At 58.5% G+C, this 21,165-nt stretch overlaps 1 protein-coding gene across 2 annotated transcripts; it reads right to left on the bottom strand.

Annotated features, from left to right (window-relative positions):
• Positions 1-2,128: 2,128 nt before the first annotated feature.
• On the bottom strand, positions 2,129-21,143 carry PGAP2 (post-GPI attachment to proteins 2). 2 transcript variants are annotated; one of them, XM_056328857.1, is made up of 6 exons: positions 20,616-21,143; positions 19,181-19,355; positions 16,599-16,851; positions 13,484-13,578; positions 4,352-4,460; positions 2,129-4,043 (listed from the first exon to the last, which is right to left on the bottom strand). In XM_056328857.1, the coding sequence occupies exons 2-6, from the start codon at positions 19,343-19,345 to the stop codon at positions 3,913-3,915; spliced, it is 753 nt and encodes a 250-aa protein (XP_056184832.1). In that variant the 5' UTR covers positions 19,346-19,355; positions 20,616-21,143; the 3' UTR covers positions 2,129-3,912. The 2 variants fall into 2 exon arrangements, with proteins under 2 accessions (XP_056184832.1, XP_056184831.1); XM_056328856.1 differs by having other exon boundaries at positions 13,472-13,578; positions 20,616-21,141.
• Positions 21,144-21,165: the final 22 nt, after the last annotated feature.

Here is a 21,165-nt window from a genome sequence, read left to right as displayed (position 1 = left end):
CAGTTTCCTGTGCTCTCCTGCGCGCACCCACCTTTCCTGGGCATGAGGAACCCCCTGCGACCACCCCAGGGGGGGCATGGGTGCCCCTGTCCCGAGCTAGGTCAGGGCCACTCACCCTACCAGGGCCAAGCTAAGGGTGCTCATGGCAGCGCTGCTGCCTGCTGGGGGTCTCTGCCCAGGGAAGCCCGGGGTGCCCCTGCCATCGCCAGCCATGGCCTCTGGCCACCCCCATGCCTGCTTAGGGTCAGCACCGAGCTCCCTTGCAGGGGGCTTGGGGACATTGCACTGGGTGGAAATGGGGACATTGCAGGGGTGGGCGTAGGGGGCTGCGGGAGCAAAGCCCTCTCCCTGGCAGAGCCCCGGCTCTGGCTCTGCCCTGTCCTGCCCCACTCTGGAGCCAGAGCCACATGTCCCTCTGCCCAGGGTGTCCTGGGAGACCCCGAGTCCTGTGGCCGAGTGCCGAGGATGGTGATGATGGCAGCAGACCCAGCTGCTCGGCTGCACTTGCCACCCCCCTGCCAGCCCCCACGGGCTGCCGGCACGTGCTGGCCGGCGGCTGGATCCGACGAGGCCCGGCAGGGCCCCTGCTGCCGCGCACACGGGCCCCTTGCCTGGCCCCGGGGCCTTCCTGCAGGAAGGGCAGAGACCCGCCACCGCCACAAGCCGCCTTTGTTCCCTGCTGCCATTTCCCGGCCAGAGACGGGGGCCGCCGGGGGCCGGCGTGGGCGACGGTGCCGCCAGGCAGGGTGGCTCCAGCCGTGTCTCATCCCCATCCCCCTCCCACGGCCGTGCCTTGCTGCAGCCTCCCGGTGCTGATGCGAAGCGTGGCCCCCTCGGCCCCCCCAGCCTGGGAGGCTGCAACGCCGGGGCACGGCACGGCGCAGCACGGCACGGCCCGGCCCGGGGGGGTGCACGCCAGCAGGCTGGCAGCTCCCAGCTGCACCGAATCCTGCTCCCCCGCGGGGGTCCCTGTGGCCATGTCCTGCTCCCACCGCACGGTGCCATGAGGGTTGTATCCTGCTCCCGCTTGCTGTCGGGGAGGGCTGTGCTGTGTCGGGGGGTCCCTCACCAGCACCTGAGGGGCTGTGCCACCCCACGAGCTCCCGTGGGCAGGGCTGACGGCAGAGCGATGGGTGCCACAGTGTGGGGCCACACCGGGCAGAGCTGGGGGGCTCATGCAGCGCGGGGCCCCCTCCCTTGCTGGGATGCACTGTGCTGCCTGAGGACCCTCCGTATGCCTGGGGTGCCACAGCAGGGACCGCCCTGTGGCTGTGGCACTGTGGCAGGAGCTGGCTGGAGGTCTCCTGCCAGGCCACCAACGCAGACGCTCCACCCCCAGGACTGGCAGAGCGGAGGCAGGGGCTGCAGCCCCCGCGGTGGGCAAGGTGCCATCCTGGCAGAGAACAGCAGAGGAATGGGTGCTGGGACGAGGCAGGGACCCCAGGGTGGGATGCCAAGAGAGGCAGCAGGATGCAGCCCTGCCCTGGCCCTGGAATGGTGGGATGAGCTCATGGCTGTTCCCCTCCCAGCCGCTCCCTGGCCTGGCTTGGCTTGGCCACCATGAGGTCGGGGTCCAGCCACTGCCCTGGCAGGAGCCCCCAGAGTGGGGCAGAGGGAAACTGAGGCCCCAGGCAGCTGCCCTGCCCTGCTCAGCCCCAGCACCATGCTGCGGACCCCGGCCATGCCCAGCCCAACCCTGCTGGCCCCAGGCTTCACCGCCCTGGGTTGTGCTGGCCCCCTGCCCCGCAGCATCCACAGCCTCTGCAGCCCAGTCCCTGGGGCTGGGTGGGGAGCAGAGCCGCCAGCTGTGGGGTGGACACAGCCCAGCTCTCTGGCTGGCTCCCAGCCTCCTCCAGCCCTGCCAAGCCTGCCCAACCTTGCCTGGCACCCGGGGTCCATGTCCCACACCCCAGCACCCCTGATCCGTGTCCCACACCCCAGCACCCAGGGTCCATGTTCTGCACCTCCCAGCTTCCAACACCGAGGATCTGCATCTCACACGCCAGCCCCAGCACTCAGGCTCCACATCCTGCGCTCCAGCCCAGACCCCACCCTAGCCCAGGGTCCTGGGAAGGGATGGGACCTGCCGGCCAGGCTGCGTGGAAGTGGCATAGAGTCTGCTGAGAGCTCACAAAAATACTCAGTGCTTTATTTGAACCTCAAAACCAAGGCGCAGATGCTGCCAGCGGGCAGCACGCCACACGCATGCAGGCAGGGGAGATGGATGGAGCCCTGCATGGCATGGTGGGAACACTCACGGATGGACACGTGCATGCCAGGACCCACTCAAAGGCCAGCCTGGGCCCGGCTCAGCCAGGGCCACTGGCCAGGGTGGCACCAGGAGAAGGCTGTGCCCCAGCCTCGGTGACAAGTGTTGGGACATCCCAAGGGACTGCTGGTGGTGGCTGCATTCACGTGAGGGGCAGCTGCAAGGACCCACGTTGGTCCTTCACAGCCGAGTGTGGCACGCAGACCTCCCCAAATTCAAGACCGCTCCGGATGCCACCAGGCTCAGCCCTCTCCCTCTCCCTGCAGTTCCTGCCCATTCCTCTTCCAGAGAGCCTCCAGGCGTGAGCCCTGTGCTGCTCTCCCAGCACAGCACCAGCTCCCTGGTGCCCCGCTGTACAGGACGCAGCCAAGTCTTCCTGGGCTGTGGCCTCTGTGAGCCGGAGCAGTGGCAGCCCCCTTCCACTAGCACCGCCCGGGGTCTGGCCATGCATGGGGGAGGAGGGGAGGAGTCTGGGGACACTGCTAGCACCCAGATGGCACCACTGCCATGCCAGTCTCCTGTGCCTTGGCAGCCAGAACCCGCAGACTGGGGGGTCACCACTGGCACTCTCCTCCTGGGGCAGCAGCAGCACCGCTGAACTCCAGCACTTCCCAGCTCAAGCCCCATGGCACAGGGGGTGCAGATGCCAGAGTGAGGATCTCCAGCATCACTTGCCCCTCCTCCCCAAACTGGGCTTGAAGTGGAACACCCCTTGCTTGCTGGAGATGGCTTCTGGGACAGGCAGAGCAGGAGGGCTTGGATGCTCTTGGCATCTGCTGTGCCCCGTGCACCCCTGCCTTTGCACTCTCCTACCTTGTTCCCGTGCAGTCTGTGCACAAGATAGCACCTTCGAAGACACTCCCTTCCCAGCAACCAGGCATGGATGGGCCAGGACCCTGCCCCAGCCCTGGATGGACCAGCAGTGCCTGGGACCGGCTCCTGGCCATGGCTCCTGTGCTCACCCGGGGCTCGGGCTCAGGAGGAGCCTGGATGCTGCCCCAGGAGCCGCAGCATGGGCCCAACTCTGCTCCAGCTCCAGCCCGGCAGCAAAGGCTTTCCAGGTAGTCAAGGCTGCGGGTTGCTCCACTTTGGGGTGCAACTAGAGAGGTGCAGGGGCAGCAAGTGCCCCTTCTCCCCAGGTTGCCTTAAGCTTCGAGGCCTGAAAGGCCACCAGCCCTTTTTGGGGACCTTGGCCAAGGACCTCAAACCTGGAGAAGAAACCACGAGGCCACCCAGGCAAAGCAGGGGCACAGCAAGGCTGGCCCCCTGTGCCCCGATGCTGGGAGCAGAATCCTGCTCTGCCCAGAACATCTTTCAGAGAAACAAGCAGCAGGTACCCGCCCCCCTTCTCTGTCCTCCTTCCTATGCCAGTATCTGGCAGGGAGCCAGGGCAGGGGGTACTGGTCTCGAGGGTCCCCAGGAATAGTCCAGAGCTCCAGGTGCAGACAGGGACCATGCACAGACACCTGTGGGGCCCAGGACCCCGGGATGATCCTTGCAGCAGCTTCACAGCAAACACCCTGGCCCCAGCCCTGGGAGCAGCAGGAGAGGGAAGGGGCTCTCTGCCTCCTCTAGGGAAAGCACAGCGCCCGCCTGGCACCGGCACCATGGCTGCCACGCAGCTGGCTGCAGCTCAAGGCCGGCTAGAAGTGCTTGTCCTCCAGCAGCGAGCTCACCACCAGCTCCTTGTTGCCGAAGTCCCAGAAGGCAGTCATGTGGAAGGCCATGTTCGAGAGGACAACCAAGTACTCCAGGAAGGCGAAGATGGTGTACACTGGTGGAGGAAACAGAGCAGGTGAGGACAACCTGCAGCCAGACCTGCCCAAGAGCTGGGGGATCTCCTGGGGCACCTCCCTGGGGCAGCAGGGCACTGGGGGTGGGGTGGGGGTGGGGTGTCCTCTGCCTGAAACCAGGCTAGGGGAGAAGGACAGCTGGGCACCATTCCTCCTGGGGCAGCTCTCCTGGCCTCTGGCTGGGATTGGCAGGCAAGGTGTCACCCTGGCCCCTTCCCCCAGCACATCCCCCCAGGCACGGCAGAGCCACGGCAGGACCCCTGTCCCGTCCCTGCCCTGGCCCTCTTACCTCCAGGGCTGCAGTACCAGTTGTGGTGGATGAAGACACACACAGCAAATGCAAATGTGATGAAGGTGATGAAGAAGAGCAGCTGCTTCCACTTGTATGACTTGCGCTCCTGGAAGAGGCCAAGAGCTGGGTCACAGCCCCAGTCAGTCCCTGGTGCCTGCCTCATCCCTCTCACCCCACACGGCAGGGACCTGCGGAGGCCAAGCAGCTCAGCCTTTGCCTCTGCAGATGCCCGACGTGTCGGAGCAGCCATCCCCATCCCCAGGAAAGCTCTGCCTGGGCCTCACTGCAGCCCCTCTGCACCCGAGCTCCCTGGGCACAGCCAGCTGGGTAAGGACCACGGGCCACACCGGCCGCTTCGACAGGGCTGTGACCTGGGCACACACTGGGGGATCACACCTACGTGGAGATAAACCAAGCCCAGGCTCCCTGTGGTGGGGCAATAAGGCAGCCCCAAGGGCAAGTTGCCAAAGGGGGCTGCGGCATGCCACCAGCTCCCACCCAGCTCTTCCCTTGGGAACTCGCTGCTGCAGCTAAGTGAGGAGCAATGGGAGCCACGGGCACCTCTGGCACCATCTGACACCAACAAGCCACACGGCCCCCTGGGAATGCCGGGGCAGGAGCACCCGGCCACTTGTGGTGGTACTGGGATGTATATGGCACATGGGGCCCTTGTAGCTCCCCAGAGATGGGCCAATGGCTCTACCAGACAGTAGATCCTCTGGCTGCAGACCGGGCAGCTGCAGGTGGCCCCGGCTCCCCTGGGCGCTGCCCAACCGCCCCGGCACGGGGAATTCACCAGTGTGTGCAGGCAGCGGCGGCTGGCACTGCACCTCCTCACTTGTAACTGCACCAGGGAGGAGGAAACCACATGAAGGGGTGGCAGCTGGGGCAGGCGCTGCACCGGAGGCATCGCACAAGCCACCCTGGGGCTGGGGGGCCCCCATCCTCCGCCCCAGCACCACCTCCGACAGCACGACGGCAGGGAGCAGAGCATGGGGCTGCTGCCAGTGGCCCCCCATGCCCTCAGCAATGCAGTTTGCTGCTTCTGTGCTGGCAGAGTCCATCCCCTCCAGGAAAGGGAGCAGCCCAGGGGTCAGCCCTCTCCCCCACGGTGGGCTCCCCCAACCCACTGCCCTATATGCATGCTGCCCAGCATCCCCCAAAGCTGGGGGCTGCAGTGGGTACCAGCTCCAGCCCCCTTCCTCTTCTCTTCCATCAGGCTGATCATCGTGGATAAAGAAACCCAAGGCCCTGGAGTGAACAGCAAGCCCCTGTGGCAGAGGAACCCCAAACCACAGCTGGACACCACGAAGGATACAGGGGAGACCCCAACATCTCACCCCAGTGCAGGGCAGCCAACAAGCCAAGCCCTGGAACAGGGGGGTTGGAAAGAAGGGGGCCAGCTATGGATGCTATGGATGGCCCAGACATGGGCTGTTATTACCATTTCTGGGTGGGAGGGGAATTTCCCCCTTGTCTGATGTTTCACGTGAGACAAAAACTCCATTTTCAGGGACTGCTGAGAATGAGGAAAATTTAAATTGCCCCATCACACTTTCCATTACCCCCCCGAAAGTGTGCTGGCAGGCTTCAGCCAGCCACCCTGTAAGCACAAACAGGTCACGGCAGGAAGGAAAACCCAGAGAGGAAGGATGGCCCCATGGTTGTCTTTACCACCTGGGGACACAGGGCCAATGCTGCCTCCACCCCCCAGGGCCTGGGCAGGTTCTTCCCAGCTTAGGCTGATGGGGGTCTCTCTCCCCATCAGCTCGCGGGACGCTCTGGAGCAGGGCTTCCTGCAGGCAGGAGCAGGCAGCCTGCCCACAGCCCCTGCCCGCCTGCCCACCAGGAAGCAGGGGGTGGCTGGTGCTCAGCCATGAGATTGCGGGGCCAGGGGCATGGGGTGGGACGAACACCAGTGCCAACCCCAGAGTTAAATAACAATGAGCAGCCAGGGTCGAGGCGCTATGTAAAGTTTCACACCGGAAAAGCGGGTCACAAAACAGCCTTGTTTTCATCCAGGTCCCACGGCAGCGGAAACGGTTGCACTACAAAGCGGCAGCAGAGTCCTGCTCGTCACAGCAAGGTGAGCAGCAGATCCCCGCTGTACTCCCCTGCACTGCATCGCACCGTGCTGCGCTGCACGGCTTCATACGGCACTGCACCATGTCACACAGCACCATGCTGCATTGCATGGCGCTACAGTGCATCATATGGCACCACGCTGTGCTGCATGTCACTGCACCGGGTCATACGGCACACGCTGTGTTGCACTGCATTGTGTCATGCTGCACCACGCTGCACCCTGGGATGCTTCACTGCATCATATGGCACTGCAGCACTCTGCACTGCACAGCACTGTAGAGCTCCAAACCACACCGTGCTGTCCCACACCACTGTACTGTACCGCACAGCACCTCACAGCGCTGCACAGCCCCTGACTCCACGCCTTTCAGGAGGCTGCTGCTTGCAGTGGATTTAAGGCATCCCCAGATTCCTTGCAAGAGGCTCCCAGTGATCCAGCAGCCAAAGGCTGGGGAATACCAGGCAGCTGAACCTCCTGGGACATCCCCAGGGAATGCTGCGAGGGACCACGTGTGGGGGATCTCCAGCAAAACCGGGGCTATGGGAAGTGGTGATTGACTGGCACTGCCTGAGCCACAAGCCAGACAGTGGGTACCGTCCCTGCTGGTGAGCAGACAGGCAGCTCATCTCCATCAGGCACCGGCAGCTACTGGAGCTCCCACCGCAGTGCCTGAAGCGCAGGCAGCTCCTGCCTCCTCCTCCTCCTGCACCAGGGCTCCTTGCTGCAGCTGGGTGTCCTGCCCATGCTGCTGCAGGGACCTTCCCCGAGGAGCAGCAAACAGTGCCAGATCTCAAGCCAGCAGCTGCTGAGAAACCTCTGTTCAGCAACATGGGCATCTGTCACAACAATGTGCTGCCTCCCAACCCCTGTTCGCCCCTGGGGACCCGCCACCGGCAGCAAGCACCTTGCAGGCATAATCCCCTGGGGCACTGGGCTGAGCTGTGCCCAATCATTAGGGATTAACACCTAATTATCCACTTGCCTTTTATAATCCTTGGTCAGGCTGGGCCCAGTCCAGGGACTCACCCTTCAGGGAGAAGCAGAGGGTGAGCACCCGGGAAAACTCTCCAGTCACAAGGCCCCAGAGGTGCAGGGACAGGGTGCCATGACACGGGCCTGGGGACACCTTCAGGGGTCCTGGCCCTCAGGGGTCCTGCAGCAGGGCGAGGGGCAGCGCAGGTGCAGGAGACCCCCAGGGCAGTGCCCTAGAAGGGAGCCGGCAGCTCTAAGCAGCCTGGCAGGAGGCTGAAGCCTCCAGATCCCTGCAAGGAAAAAGCGGGATAAGAAAATCCCAGGAAATCCCAAGTGACTGTGAAATGCTCAGGATGTGCACACTGAGGTGGGAAGGATGGTTTTACAGCCTGGCAAACCCAGAGGGATATTGGTGCACCCCTTCTCTGGGAAATAAGAATCCTGACCCTAACCTTAACCCAGCATGGTGCGGTGCAGAACTTTGCTCCCCTGCAGGGCTGGGGCAGAGGGATGCTGCCAGGGCGCTCCCGTGCCTGGCATGGTCAGCAGGCATCGGCTGTCCAGGGACAGCGTGCTCCAGGCTCTGGTGGCTTCAGGCCCCCAGGTGCACTTGCTGAGGCTGCTGGGCTGGTGCAGCTGCAGCCAGCAACACTTAGCTGCCAACCATGGCTTCGCAATTTCCGCCTGGCAAGACAGACTGGGGCACCCAGTGTCCCCTATAAGCCACTCCAGTTTCACGCAGCTCCCCCCACCCCCAAGCCAGCTCTCTGTAGCTGGATGCATGTCTGGCCCAGAAAACCACAGGCAAATTATATTTAGTCCAGCAGCTTCCAGGCTTTGAGCCGGGACGCATTCCCCGTGCACACAAAGGTAAGTCAGGAGCAAGAGGCCAGATGATGGGGGTGAGAACAGACTGGCTGTACCAACCCAGCCTGGCAGGGACAGCCCTGCAGCCGCACCCCGGGACACTGCCCCGTGTGGCTCTGAGCCTGTGGAAGGTGCCTGGCATCTCCCTCCCCCATACCAGGGGAGCCCCCAGCCCTGCAAACCTGGCTCCAATGGCCGGAGGATGGCTGCTGTGAGCAGGCAGGTGGGAAATAGCAGCAAGGAGGCACAGAGCCTCCTGCTTCTTCCACTGCCTCTGGAGAAGAAGAGGGACCCTGTAGAGTTCACACCCCAGCTCCTGACAGGGATAGGAAATGGAATGGCAAAGTGACATTAATTCAAAATGCAACAGCTATGCTCTCCTGGGACCTCCCAAGCACTGGTTCTGCTCCTGGAGCTGTCCCTTCCCGGGGGACAAGCATCACCCTCGAGGCTATGTGCTGCACACTGGTCCCATCTCCCCGTCACGCACTTCTGGCTCCCCTGTGGTGAACCCAAACTGCCCTAGCACCGACAGCTTAGCACTGGTATATTTATAGAGGGCTTGTGTGAGCTACCGTCACCCCGCCATGGGCTGCTGTCGCTAGATTGCCAGCAAGGTGACGGTGCTACCAAGGAGTCAGGCTGAAAGCACGCCTGTTCACTGACTACGCTTGTGGTACCTTCTGCATGGCTCCAGCAGCTGCTGGAAACTAAGCTCAGCTGTCCTGCTCTGGCAGTGCAAGCAGAAATGGCTTAACCAGTGCTGAGGAGGACAGGAGCAGCCGCGGAACGAGTATGGTGCCTGCCAGCCAGGCGCTGGTCGGCCCCGCTGTGCTCGTGCAGGCGGGATTTGCAGCCAAGCGGCACCTCTGCCTTCACACTTGCTGCATGACACACTTTCCAGAAGCCGCCAGCCTGGGGCTGGGCTCAGCCCTACAAAGCAGGCTGCCTGCAGCCTGGGCTGATGCGAGGCAAAGCTCCAGCACCAGCGTCACGGCAGGACCCGGCCCTACTGATGAGCCTAAAGCAGCCAGCCTGGCAGCTGCCATGCGTGTCTCCTGGCTGAAATGCAGCCGCTAGTGACACCAGCCTCTGAGGCGGGGGGGGAAATATGTTTGCAAACAAGAAGTGAAACTGCTCTGCTCTGCTGCACATCATCTTCGAGGTGGCAGAGCCAGCTGTGGAAGGGGGGTTTTAAAGGGTGCGCAGCTGGCCAGGAGCAGAGGCACCAGCCAGAGAGGGCAACGGCACGCTAGCCACAGCCAAGCACCAAGGACTGGTGTGCTGCCTCTAGTCTGCTATGATCCCTGCACAGCTGGAGGCTCCCTGGCTCCATTTCCCTTTTCCCACCTGAGCTCTCTTCTCTGCTTGGTCCCTTCCCCTCGTCCTCTTAGCTTGCTTTCTCTTTTCTTCCCTCCTGCAGAGCTTTATTTTCCTTTCTCTTACTATTTGCCACCTTGTAACTGGAAACAGTCTGTACTTCCCCATTACGAACAAGTTCCTTAGCACCTTCCTGCCCTTGCAGAAAGGCGGGCAGTTGCAACACAAGCCCTGACAAACGAAAGGCTTTTGCAAGACCAATTCCTGTGACTCACGTGCTGAAACTCTAGCAAACCTGGGGAGCTTTGCCCCTCTTTGGCAGTGCTAAAAAGCTGTGCCAGACATGGAGCCTGAGAAGGGCTGTGCACACACCCCCGCTCCCTCCTCCGGACTGACCAGGAGGAAGGCTGGGTCCAGCCTTCCAGCTCCTCGCATGGAGCTTGACCTGGAGATGGTCCCAGGTTTGGCTCTGGAGAATGTGAACTCCCCTGGGGACCCTTGGTGGCTTCCTCTGCTCTGGTACCCTGCATCCCCCTTGTCCTGGAGCTGGCAGTGGCAGAAGGGGACAGGCTGGGGGTAGCAAAGGCAAATAACCCCCCCCCCATGACAAACTGAGAGAGAATCTGGTCCTGAGATACCACGACCTGCAAGAAGAGAGGTCACTTGCACGCTGCCCTGAACCAGATGCTCAGCGAGCGCTGCCCAACTTCTCCCTGCTCCTGCTGAGGCCAGCAGTTCCCACCGGCTGCTCGGCTCGGGGTGAGGAGGATGTGGCAGTGGCACCGTGCTCACCATGGCCTTGCCACCCTTCCCCTGCCGAGCCAAGCAAGCCGCAGGTGTTGCAGGAGCTGGGCTAAGCCCACCGGCAGCCCCGTGGAGCCCTGCTGCCACCGGCCTGGGAAGTGAAGCAGGCATGCAGCCCAAGGAACCCAAATGGCAGGATAAGTCCCAGGAGACCCTGTCCAGCCCAGAGGAGCCATGGCCCCCTGGGAGTGATTCACAGCAGAAGCCCAACTTGCACATCATGGGACACCGATGGTGTGACAAGGCAGATCTGCAGAGTGGTGATAAGGGCAAGCGCCTGCTTATCAAACGATGCCGCCTGCGGGCACATGCCCAGCAGCATGCCAAGCCCTCGGCCCACTTCGTCCAGATACATCCAATCTGACAGCTGCATCATCACCCTGCAGCGCTTTCCTTTTTGGAGGGACTCACCCGTCACCCTCACTCCCCGGGCGACAGCTCCATCTGCTGACACGCAGCCACACAGGGAGCTGGTGCAGGGGACACGGTGCTCCCAGGCAGAGGCAGATGAGCCCTGGCTCCAGGTCAGGGCTGGCCCCAAAGGGCAACTCTCTCCGTGGGGATTTGGCAGGGGAGGATCATGCACCCTTGCAGGCAGCTCCTCTCCATCAGCAGGGCCTTTCCAAGATGGGAGGAAGCCATGCCAGGTGGTGGCATGTTCAGCCAGGGCATCATCATTGTGCCACTCCACCCTTCCACCCAGGGATGTGCCACAGTCAACACGTCCTTGGAGGGAGCAAATGCTCCTTTTCTGGGCTTGGGCACATGCACCAGGACACAGCAGTGCCCCCAGCACAGCTCAAGCCTTGCAGCATCAGGGAGAGGGTAAGAAGGAAAAGCTGCCACCTTGCCCACTGCAGCACACAGCTGGAGATGCTGCAGCTTGGTAGCAGCCCCCAGACCAAGTGAGTCCTGCAGGATGGGGAGACAGGTTTGCTGTGCCCCTCTCCCATGCCCAAAACCCAGCAGCACCAACACAAAGATGCGTAGGGTGCTCCAGCACCAGCAGGTGCATGAGAGCCCAGGTGACAGCACCCAGCAGCACTGAGCCTGCAGGCTTTGTAGGCGCAGGCTGCTCCCCAAGCAGGCACCCAGCAAGGCCACCATCACACGGCAGCTTCACAGACCAGCTGTGGACGTGCAGACACACAGGACTGGCTCTGGACAGCCATGACAGGACCTCCCACCTGCTTTCCTCAGCTCCTCAGGGGCAGGTAACGAACCAGCCCCACCAAGTGACATGGCAGAGGAAGGCAACCTGCAGGCGGGAGTGCTGTCAGATGGCAGCAGGGTGCACCGGATCAAAACACAACTGGTGGGACATTGCTCATGGTGTTCCCCAACATGAACTTGGGAGAAACCCACCAAAATTACCAGCAGAGGAAAGGCAGACATGTACAGGCAGGCTGCTCACCCCCCTGACCCGATCCTCTGGCTCCGATGCTGTGATGGGTCAGGGACACATTACACCAGAGCTCTCTGCCTGCAGTCCCTGCCACACACAGCGATGTGTACCCATCACCATCGGGGTACACAGGCTCAGAGTTCAGCCCAGGGAACAGCCACAGTCCCCACCTCACAGCCAGCATCTGTTTTTTTTTTTGCTCCTGCCAGCTGACAGCAGGACTAGCGCTGCTGCTAATATGCTGCAACCAAAACTCACGGGCTTGCTGCAATGCTACAGTCTGCAAAGGTGCAAGGACTGCAGGCAGGTGCTCCCCGGGGGCGACTGCTGCATGGGGAGACATCTGAGGTGCAGCGCTGGGGGAAGAGATGCAGGGGCTTGATGCTCTCACAGAAAACGAAACAAAAAAAACCCCACCCAACCAAAAAAATAAACTGAAAAACAAGCCAAAAAAAAGACGAAATCAATAAAGGAAGCCACAGTAAAGCCACTAAGGGGTGACTGCTGAGCTCCCATTTTCCCCCTATCACCAGAGACAATAGCTTGCTTCCCAGCGAGAGGGGAACCCCAGGATCTCCAAAAGTCCCTTTCACAGGGAGTCCTGCAGCCAAACAACTGCCGGAAGCTTCTTTTCCAGGTCTCTGAAATAAGCCAGCAAAGGGATGGGCTCAGTGAATTGCTGGAAAGGGACAATAAACAGCTGTGATGAAGCAGGAGCCTTACCAAGGCGCTCTCTGAACTGTCCAAGCAGACCCTGCACACAGCACTCATCCTGCCCTGTATGCAGTCCCTTCAGAAAGACTTGCTCCCAGCCCTTGCCAGCTTCCCAGTCCTGAGATAAAGGCATACACCTCCACCAGTTTCCTCTGAAGGTCTCTGCTTTGCAAAGTGATGACCTTGCTGGGGCAACACAGTCCAGGGAGCCCTGGGGACCTCCCTCAGGTATTACTGGGGACTGTGAGGGCTGGACTGGGGACCAGCGGGGCAAGATGCATCCCTAAGGAGAAAAGGACTGAGAGGTCCAGGGAGCCCAGAGACCCAGGCAAAGCTGAGCATACAAGAGGCATGCATGCACAGAAGCAACTTTCTCACACAGAATTTCAAAGCTGAATGTCCTGCCCTGCCTGTCTGTGGCTGTGCTGGTGCCCATAGTCCAGGATGGCACCAAAGCGGCATCCAGGTGATGGAGCCAGAAGGCTCTGGCTGGATGCTCTGTCTGACCAGCAAGTCTCTGAGCCCACAGGGAACCAGACCCACAGCCAGTCTGCTCAGTGCACCAATTCCTGGAGGAAAGGAATAACACAACACCTGCTGCCCACTCCTGGCAGCTGTTCCCAGTTCCCCAGCACAAAGAAGCAAATTTCAGCTCAGAAACAGGCATTTTCAGGCAAGAAGGTCAGCAAACTCAACCTGCAGGCACACTGATGGGGTAGTATTCAAACATCAGCTCTAAGTGAAAACCAGAAAATAGGAAATCAAAAGATTCTTCCCCACTTCATTTTGGTAAACCATGACTTTTGGTGACCATGTTTCCCAGTTTCACCCGCTAGTGTTAACTCCTTTAGCACCCAGTCACAAGCAAGCACCAGCCAAAAGTCTCTACTGCCAGCTGAGTGCCCCCTCCCCAGCACCGCACGAAGAGAAGAAAGGAAAGTTTCTGTACCTCAGGACTTACTGTGTGTTTCTTAGTCATTCTCCAGAGGATGCACGTTAAGAGCATGTGGCCCAGAGCCGATGTAATAAAGACGATAAAGGCATTTTCGTGGATTGCTGAATCAACAAGACAACAGGTTTACGGTTAAATCTGAGCCAAGAGCACAACGGGAACATGGGGCAGGCTTTGGGAGGGTGAAGGACTGCCTTCTGCAGGATGCAGTCCTTCTGGGAGTCCCAGCACCTGGGAGATGCTGTGCCCCCACCCCCCACTAGCAGTGCTCTAGGAACCCAGAGTCTTTGCAGCAGAGAGGCACGGCACAGCTCCGCACCCTCAGAGAAGGGACCTGGTCTGAGAGCTTCCGTTGCTTCACACTATTGTAAACTTTGGGCACCCTTGAGAGCAGCTCAGCATCCCTGCTATTATTCTAGGGATAGGGAAACTTAGGCACGAAGTGGGGGTTTGTGGAGTGAGCCAGTCCAAGATCCAGAAAGGGCCATCTTCTGGCCTCCTGCATTATGTACCTACGAATTAACAGCTGTCATCAGCCCCACCACCAGCACCGAGGTAGTCTCAGGCATCACTGAAGTAGCACAGATACAGGGTCAGGCTGGAAATACAGCTGGAGCAACACTAAGCCAGAGCAGCTCACGAAGCCCATGCAACTTCAGGTGAGTTATTTTCAAATGAATGCTTCCATTTAAGAGTTTCCCAGCTTCTTCTCCAGGAGCTGAACCACAGGCTGAATGCCCAACCACCTGAATATAAGAAATGAACTTCCCTGCTTCCCCTCTTGATTCCAGGGAAAGTGAAACCATGCAAGGAGCAATGGTAAAGACAGCTATTAGAGGTGAAGATGTGAGCTGTGTCCTGCAGAGATGATTAACTTGAGCCTGTTCTCATCTCAGCACGGAAGCCAAGGTCTGAAACCTTCCTTCCTCACAAACCTGAGATTAGTCTGTAATAAGGATCTGGGAAAACCAGGTTAGCTTCAGCTCTCAATGCAGCTTTTGCCCAGCCACTCTGCCACACCTCAGTCTCCCCCTTGCAAAGCTCTGCACAAGCTGAGCAGAGCTGTCAGCTGCCAAACAAGCCACAGGCAGAGCCATTCAGGTGACAGCATGGTTTGAGGTATCCAAACCCCAAAAGACCATCTGAATTTCTAAGGCCACATTGCTAGTCCCTGATGGGCCAGAGAAGCCCCACTGGCAGGTCAGTCTGCAGTCCCTGGCCATGGTGGGGGCAGCTGGGGACATCAGCAGAGGCAGGTGGGGTGGTGATGGGATGCCTCACCATCATGGGAGATAGGGAGCGCTGGCAGGAGAGAAGGAAGGTGAGCTGGACAGGAACACCTCCTAGACCACAGACCTCCCTTGGCCGGGGTTCACATCCAGCCATCCCAGAACACTGGGCTCCACTATGGATCTGCATCCTCACCCTAAAGACTTGTGGAGGTCCTTGGACTCTGCTCATGACACCGCAGCATTGAAGCCATCAGGCTTACTGATGAAGACCCAGCAGAAGCCAGTGAGCATCTAAACTGTGGGAAGCTTCATCAGACTGACAGGCCCAAACCCAAACTGCTCTGGGCATGGCTCCTGAGCGATGAGCAGTGAGCAGAAATGCAATAACCACTGCACTGCGAAAGACAGAAGCATCTGTGAGTAGGACAATAAGCACAGGGACAACGAGCTGTCAGCTGTCCCACCAGCCTGAGGGTGCAGGGGCTCATGACTTTGTGAGCTGTTTTTCCTGGACAGAATCACAGAATGATCAGGGTTGGAAGGGACCTCTGGAGATCATCTAGTCTGAACAACAGCTTGCTGTTTTAGTGGGCAGGATCCAATATCTTCAAACACCAATTCTGACAGGGAATCAGGACAGCACCTGCACTGCTCTGCTTTGTGCTTTGAATGTGAAACCCTGCTTCGATGGCAGCAGTGGGCTGAAGGGAGCCTCAGATATCATGCACCTGGTCCTCTGCACTGGGGCTGGACCCCTCATCCCCACAGTCACATTCCCAGCCTTCCTGGAGGGCTCCGGTGGCCACAGCCCATCTCCAGCTTGCTGCTTTAAGCAGTTGCAAGGCTTCCTGACCCCCACCGCACCTGCCTTTGAGAGTATGTTTTCCTCACCCATTTTGAGTAGCAAAATATCCTCAGTACAATTATCAGCTGAGTTCCCACCTCCTCACCTCACCTGCCTTGCTGCAAGGAGACAAACCCTGTTCTGTCAGCTATCCCTCCCCAGCACTGCTCCAAACCCTCTTTTCTTGGAGCTCTGGCCTGGCCTCCCTTTGCAAGGCTTTGTGACTACATCCTCCAGTGTGGTCCCACAGCCAGGCAGGATATCCATCATCATCCTCCTCTGGGCAGGCACAGCCAACACACAACTCTCCCGACAAGTCCCAGAACTGGGTTTGTTTCTGCTGCAACAGCACCACCTTGCTGGTCCATGGATTTGAGTCCTCTTAAGTCAATCCCCAGTGTCTCCTCCAGATCTCAGGATTAAACAGCAGCTGGATATCATCACTGGCACTTAAATTCATTTCAGATGAGACCATGTGGGAGAAGAGCATTTCCCAGCCTATTGTGACCGTATTTTGCACACACTGACTTAACCTGAAAAATTCTGATTTTGTTTTCAGGTCAATACAGGAAATTTTACACAAATAATTTTGTGAGAGGGTATTTAAAATGCAGCTGGAACAGAGCATGGGCTGGAAGCCAGCTCAGAGCCAAAGCTCAGCAGTGGAGGCAGAGTGGATAACAAGGATGAAAACTAACCTGCGTTTGCTCAGCTTCAAAGAGAAGCGTTAAGCATGGCTTTGGTACGCAAGTGCAAACCAAGTGCTGAAGCCTGATCCTACGCTTGCTACAAAAATTCAGCCTATGGTTTTGGCCAATTAGCAGCAACCCAAGAATTTTGGGACAAACATGGCTATTTGCATATTATGGACATAACTTTGCTCTATAAGTACTAATTTTAATAGATTTTTTTAAAAAACTTCTTTTTTCCCCTCCAAACTGACTACCGCCAAAACCCTGACATGAAGCAGAGCTCTGCAAAGCCTCGGCAGCTGTCAGCAAGGCCACCAGTAAGATGGTCAACAGAGAGTGTGGGAGGAGACACCTACCATAGTTTTCAGATGAGGACACATACGTCAGAATAAGGAGGGCGAAATTTTCAAGCAGATTGAGCAGCAGGTTGAAGTGGCACAAGTGCAGGTAGTGAGGATGTGAGCAGTGGCAGCTCTGGTAGTGGTTCCAGTAGGCAACTGCCACCAGGAAGCGGGGAGCTGAGTGGAGGCCAATGCAGAGCCGCCAGATGTAACGCTGAGGGGTCTCTCCCCCGATAGCAGCACTGATGGAGGGGAGGTAGTTAGGGACCTGGAAGAGAGACAGTAGCTTATGGGGAGAGGCACAGGGAGCGTGTCATACTGTTGTATTTCTAGCTCTCCAAGATGCTAAAACTGGTTTGGTGTTTGGTTTTTTTTTTTTTTCCCCAAATAAGTTTATTCCTTTTTCAAAAGCCAGGGGACATAATGTGGCAGCAACCCTGGCTCATCCCCCAGGACCACAAAGCCCCCAGCTCTGCTAGGTCAGTCCCCAGGCACTGGCATGCCCTGCTCAGGGTCCCACTTGGGTTTCTTAGCTTTATACTTCTGACCTTTATTCCTTCCTTTTACTCAGTCATGGTCCCCCATGTGTTCTTTGCCCTCAAGTTTGGGGACAGAAGAGAGGAGGGTGCATGGTTTTGTTAGTGAAACACTAATGGAGAGAATCAATAGCAACAGCAGGCAAAGACGCTGTTCAGGGAGGAACATAAAAACAGCAAAACCATCAACGCAGCCCTGGAATATACTCCCAACTGCCAGAGTTTCACAGTCCAGGGACTTCCTGAGCCAGTCACAGAAGGGTTTGGGTTGGAAGGGACCTTAAAAAAATCATCTAGTCCAATCCCCTGCCATGGCCAAGGACACTATAATTGCTACGTGCCATGTGATCGCAGCATGGCTGGGGCTGGAAGGGGCCTCTGGAGACCATCTAGCCCAACCCCCTGCTACAGCAGGCTCTCCTACAGCAGGCTGCACAGAGCCATGTCCAGGTGGGTTTTAATGCCTCCAGAGCAGGAGACCCCACAGCCTCTCTGGGCAGCCTGTCCCGGTGCCCCGTCACCCTCAAGGTAATGATGTTCTTCCTCACATTCAGTGGAAGTTCCCATGTTACAGTTTGTGCCCGTTGCCCCTTGTCCTGTCGCTGGGCACCACTGAAAAGAGCCTGGCCCCCTCCTCTTGGCACCTGCCCCTAAGATATTTGTAGCCATTGGTGAGGTCCCCTCTCAGTCTTCTCCTCTCCAGGCTGAACAGCCCCAGCTCCCTCAGCCTTTCCTCATCAGAGAGATGCTCTACCCTCTCATCTTTGTAGCCTGCACTGAACCCTCTCCAGTAGTTCCCTGTCTCTGTTGAACTGAGGAGCCCAGAAGTGGACACAGCACTCCAGATGTGGCCTCATTAGGGCAGAGTAGAGGAGAAAGATAACCTCCCTCGGCCCTACTGGCCATGGTCCTCCTCATGCACCCCAGGCTTTCTTCCACTCTTCCACGATCCTGCTCAGTCTCTGCTGGAGCCCCCACAGAACTGTGCACACCCAGTGTCCTGCAGAGAGGTGTTCCCCAGATCAGCTGCTCTCAAGGCAGCCAAGAAAGAGCTGGTTCCTCAAGCAGAACCTGCCACCTCCATAGGACATCCCCTACTTCTCATACTGGCAGAAGGCAAGCACTGGGTCCCTGCCTGCCCTCTCCAGGCCAGCCATGAACTAGGTCTCTGTCTTGCCTCTCCCTGCTCTCAGCCCATTGTCTCTTCCTGCACACAGCTGAAGTGCCCTTACTCCGCCACCCGAGGAAAAGGAGCTGCATCACACCTCTGAGCATCCTTACTGCCCTGCCCCACACACTCAAGTTGTGAGGAGGGGACAGAACCACATGCCACATGTGAACATCACTTATTTCTCCAAATCAAACTGTCCTGGCATTTTGTTGCCCAGTCAGCCCCCTCAGCAGCCTGCCTCACTATCCCTGCTCCAGGATCTCGGCATCGCCACCACTCTGTGACAGCCCACAGTGTATGGGCACAAGAAACAGCACGGACCCCATAAAGCCCTGTGGTCATCTCCTGCTGGTGGGAGAATATCTGTTGCCCACTGTTCCCGGCTTCTAACCAGCTGCTTATCAACACTTGTGCTGTGGCTGCTTGAAAACCTTGGGAAGGAAGCCAACCTCATCAGTTTCAGAAATCCAGGCAGTCCCTCTGAACCTTCATTCCCCAGGCATGTGTTTGTGACTCCTCTGAAGAACTCCAGTAGATCTGAGGGGCATCAATTCCTTTTATAAAAGCTGGGCTAACTCTTCCACAGGGCAGTATATTTATCTGCAGCTTCACCAGTTTTATTCCTTATCATAATCACCACCAATGTGCTTAGTACAGACATCAGCCTGACCGGTCTGGACTTACCTAGGTCCCTTTTAAAAAGCAAAAACCTCAGTTGCCAGTCCCAAGGTGTCAAAAATACAATATAATTAAGGAGCTTGTTCAAGGTCTGTAACACTTCTGGTGGGAAAGCCCAGAAGACGGCAAGAGCCCTGCCATCCCACTCGCTGTCGCTGCCAAACAGCCACAACCTTGGAGGACTTTGCATTTTGATGACGGGAGCTGCTTACCCCGCAATGGGTTGCTGTCGTCTCCTGGAAATGGAACAGCAGAGACCAGATCACACAGAAAAGGAAACCAAAGAGCGGGCATAATACAGTCCCAATGGCTAATGTGGTAAAACGGAGCCGGAAGAGGATCCCATCTCGATCCAGGGGCAGCGGCACCTGTAACATCTTGATGGACCTGAAAACAAACAAACGAGCAAGCAAATGTTTGATGAGGATTCTCTGTCCTGCAAGATCCAGCCCCAGACAACCCTGGGCAGGAATGCACACGGCTGGCTGCCAGCCTCTCACACCCGTGTTTAATAGCAGCACAGCCCTAGGGTGGGATCAAGGACAGGCACCAAAAGCACCATTCTGAGACACAGGAAGCCCAAGACTCACGTACAACAGCGGTCAGAGCAGTATCCCGCATACATGTACAACAGCGAGCAGGGTCAGAGCAGTGTCCTGCACGCAGCAGGGAGGAGCAGGCAGTGGGACGTCCCACACTGTGCTGCAGGCCATAATACCGATCTAGCTGGAAAAGCACGTGAGCTCTTTTCTGTGGGGCACGTCTATCCAGACTGTTCCCAGGCTGTGCTTGCAGCTGCAGCACAGCACAGTGCTGACAGAGCGAGGACACTGCATGCTGCCCAGTGCTGCTGTGAGCTGCAGCTCCTCCAGTGCATCCCCAACCACCCAGAGCATCATCTGCTGCCACCGCAGCACAACTGCACCGCAGCCCCGCATCCAGCGCCATCCCAGCCGAGTACTCAGCACCTTTACAGGCAAGACTCTGGCTGTAGGATCAGGACTTTGCAAGTCCCACACCTTGCACAACAATAAAGCTGTTGCTTATCAGACTGGGCAAGCTGGGACAAGTGGTTTATCAAGCCTGGCAGCCCATTTCCAGCTCATGGCTCTCCATCAGCTCAGTCTCAACACTTGCTAGCTGCTCTCTTGCTCTCAGCCACAGTTGTTCATCCCTGCACGCCTGGCCACAGCCCAGCTGCCCTCTTAACTCCTGGGATCACAGTCACGTTAAGTGTTAAAGGTCATCATTGCATTCATCTTCCTTTGGGCTCTCCTCCTGCCATGCCTGGCCCTGACCTCTTCTGTCCCAGCAGGCTCCCTCCTGCCTGGGGACAAGGGCCACCAAGCAGCTCAAACAAGGGGATGCGATGTTCTGCTATGAGTGAGCAGTCTGGGATCCCTGCCTCACCTCACCCACCGCTCAGGCTCCAGGACAAATCCGATTTACAGACAATCCCTGCAGAAGCCAGTTACCAGCAGGAGCAGGAGTCTGGGCAGCTGCCCCAGGGCAGCATGGCCACGATTTCCTCCAGCACCACAGCCCCCCCCCCCCCCCCCCCCCTTTTCTGGCACAGGGACTGTCCCCGCTGGTGCTGTGGTACCCCAGCAACAAAGGGCTATGGAAAACAGAACTCACCCCCCTCACCTGGGCTGTGCCACTGCTCTGCAGGCTGCTGAGGGGTGATTTATTTGCAGGATGAAAGCAAAGTGAAAGGGAAGCTCTACCGTGGTTCAGCCAGAGCCCTTTGGGGTCAGGACTGCAGCGAGCTGGACTGAGGAGCAGGTGGAGGGGGTTCCCCCAGGCTTGTCTCCCCAGGACCACCACTGGCAGTGACCCGGACGAGATGCCTCTGACGGGCAGGGCTGCTGGGGGCAGCTGCGCTTCTCACAGAGCGAGGCCGGGATGGGGGGCTGGGACACCTGGCACCCTGCACCTCCCTCGAGGTGGGCTCAGCTGTGGGGACACACTGAACTGTGTAATGGGGACACGCGTGGGGGACTGCCTCACAGTGTGGGGGGACAGTGTCCCCACCAACCCCAAAAAGGGAGCCCCTGATTAGCCCCTGTCACATTCTCACAAGGGAGCAAATAAAATAGTAATTTTTTTGTCTCATGCACTGAAGAGACCCAAGCCTGCCCGGCACCAGCACCCACACCCCTAGAGACATCCCCGGACACCCCAGACTCCCCCCGAG

Source organism: Falco biarmicus, chromosome 2 (genome assembly GCF_023638135.1).
Source record: "Falco biarmicus isolate bFalBia1 chromosome 2, bFalBia1.pri, whole genome shotgun sequence".
Classification (NCBI taxonomy): Eukaryota; Metazoa; Chordata; class Aves; order Falconiformes; family Falconidae; genus Falco; species Falco biarmicus.
The sequence above is the reverse complement of the archived record's forward strand: the minus strand, read 5'-3'. Positions and strand labels throughout refer to the sequence as shown.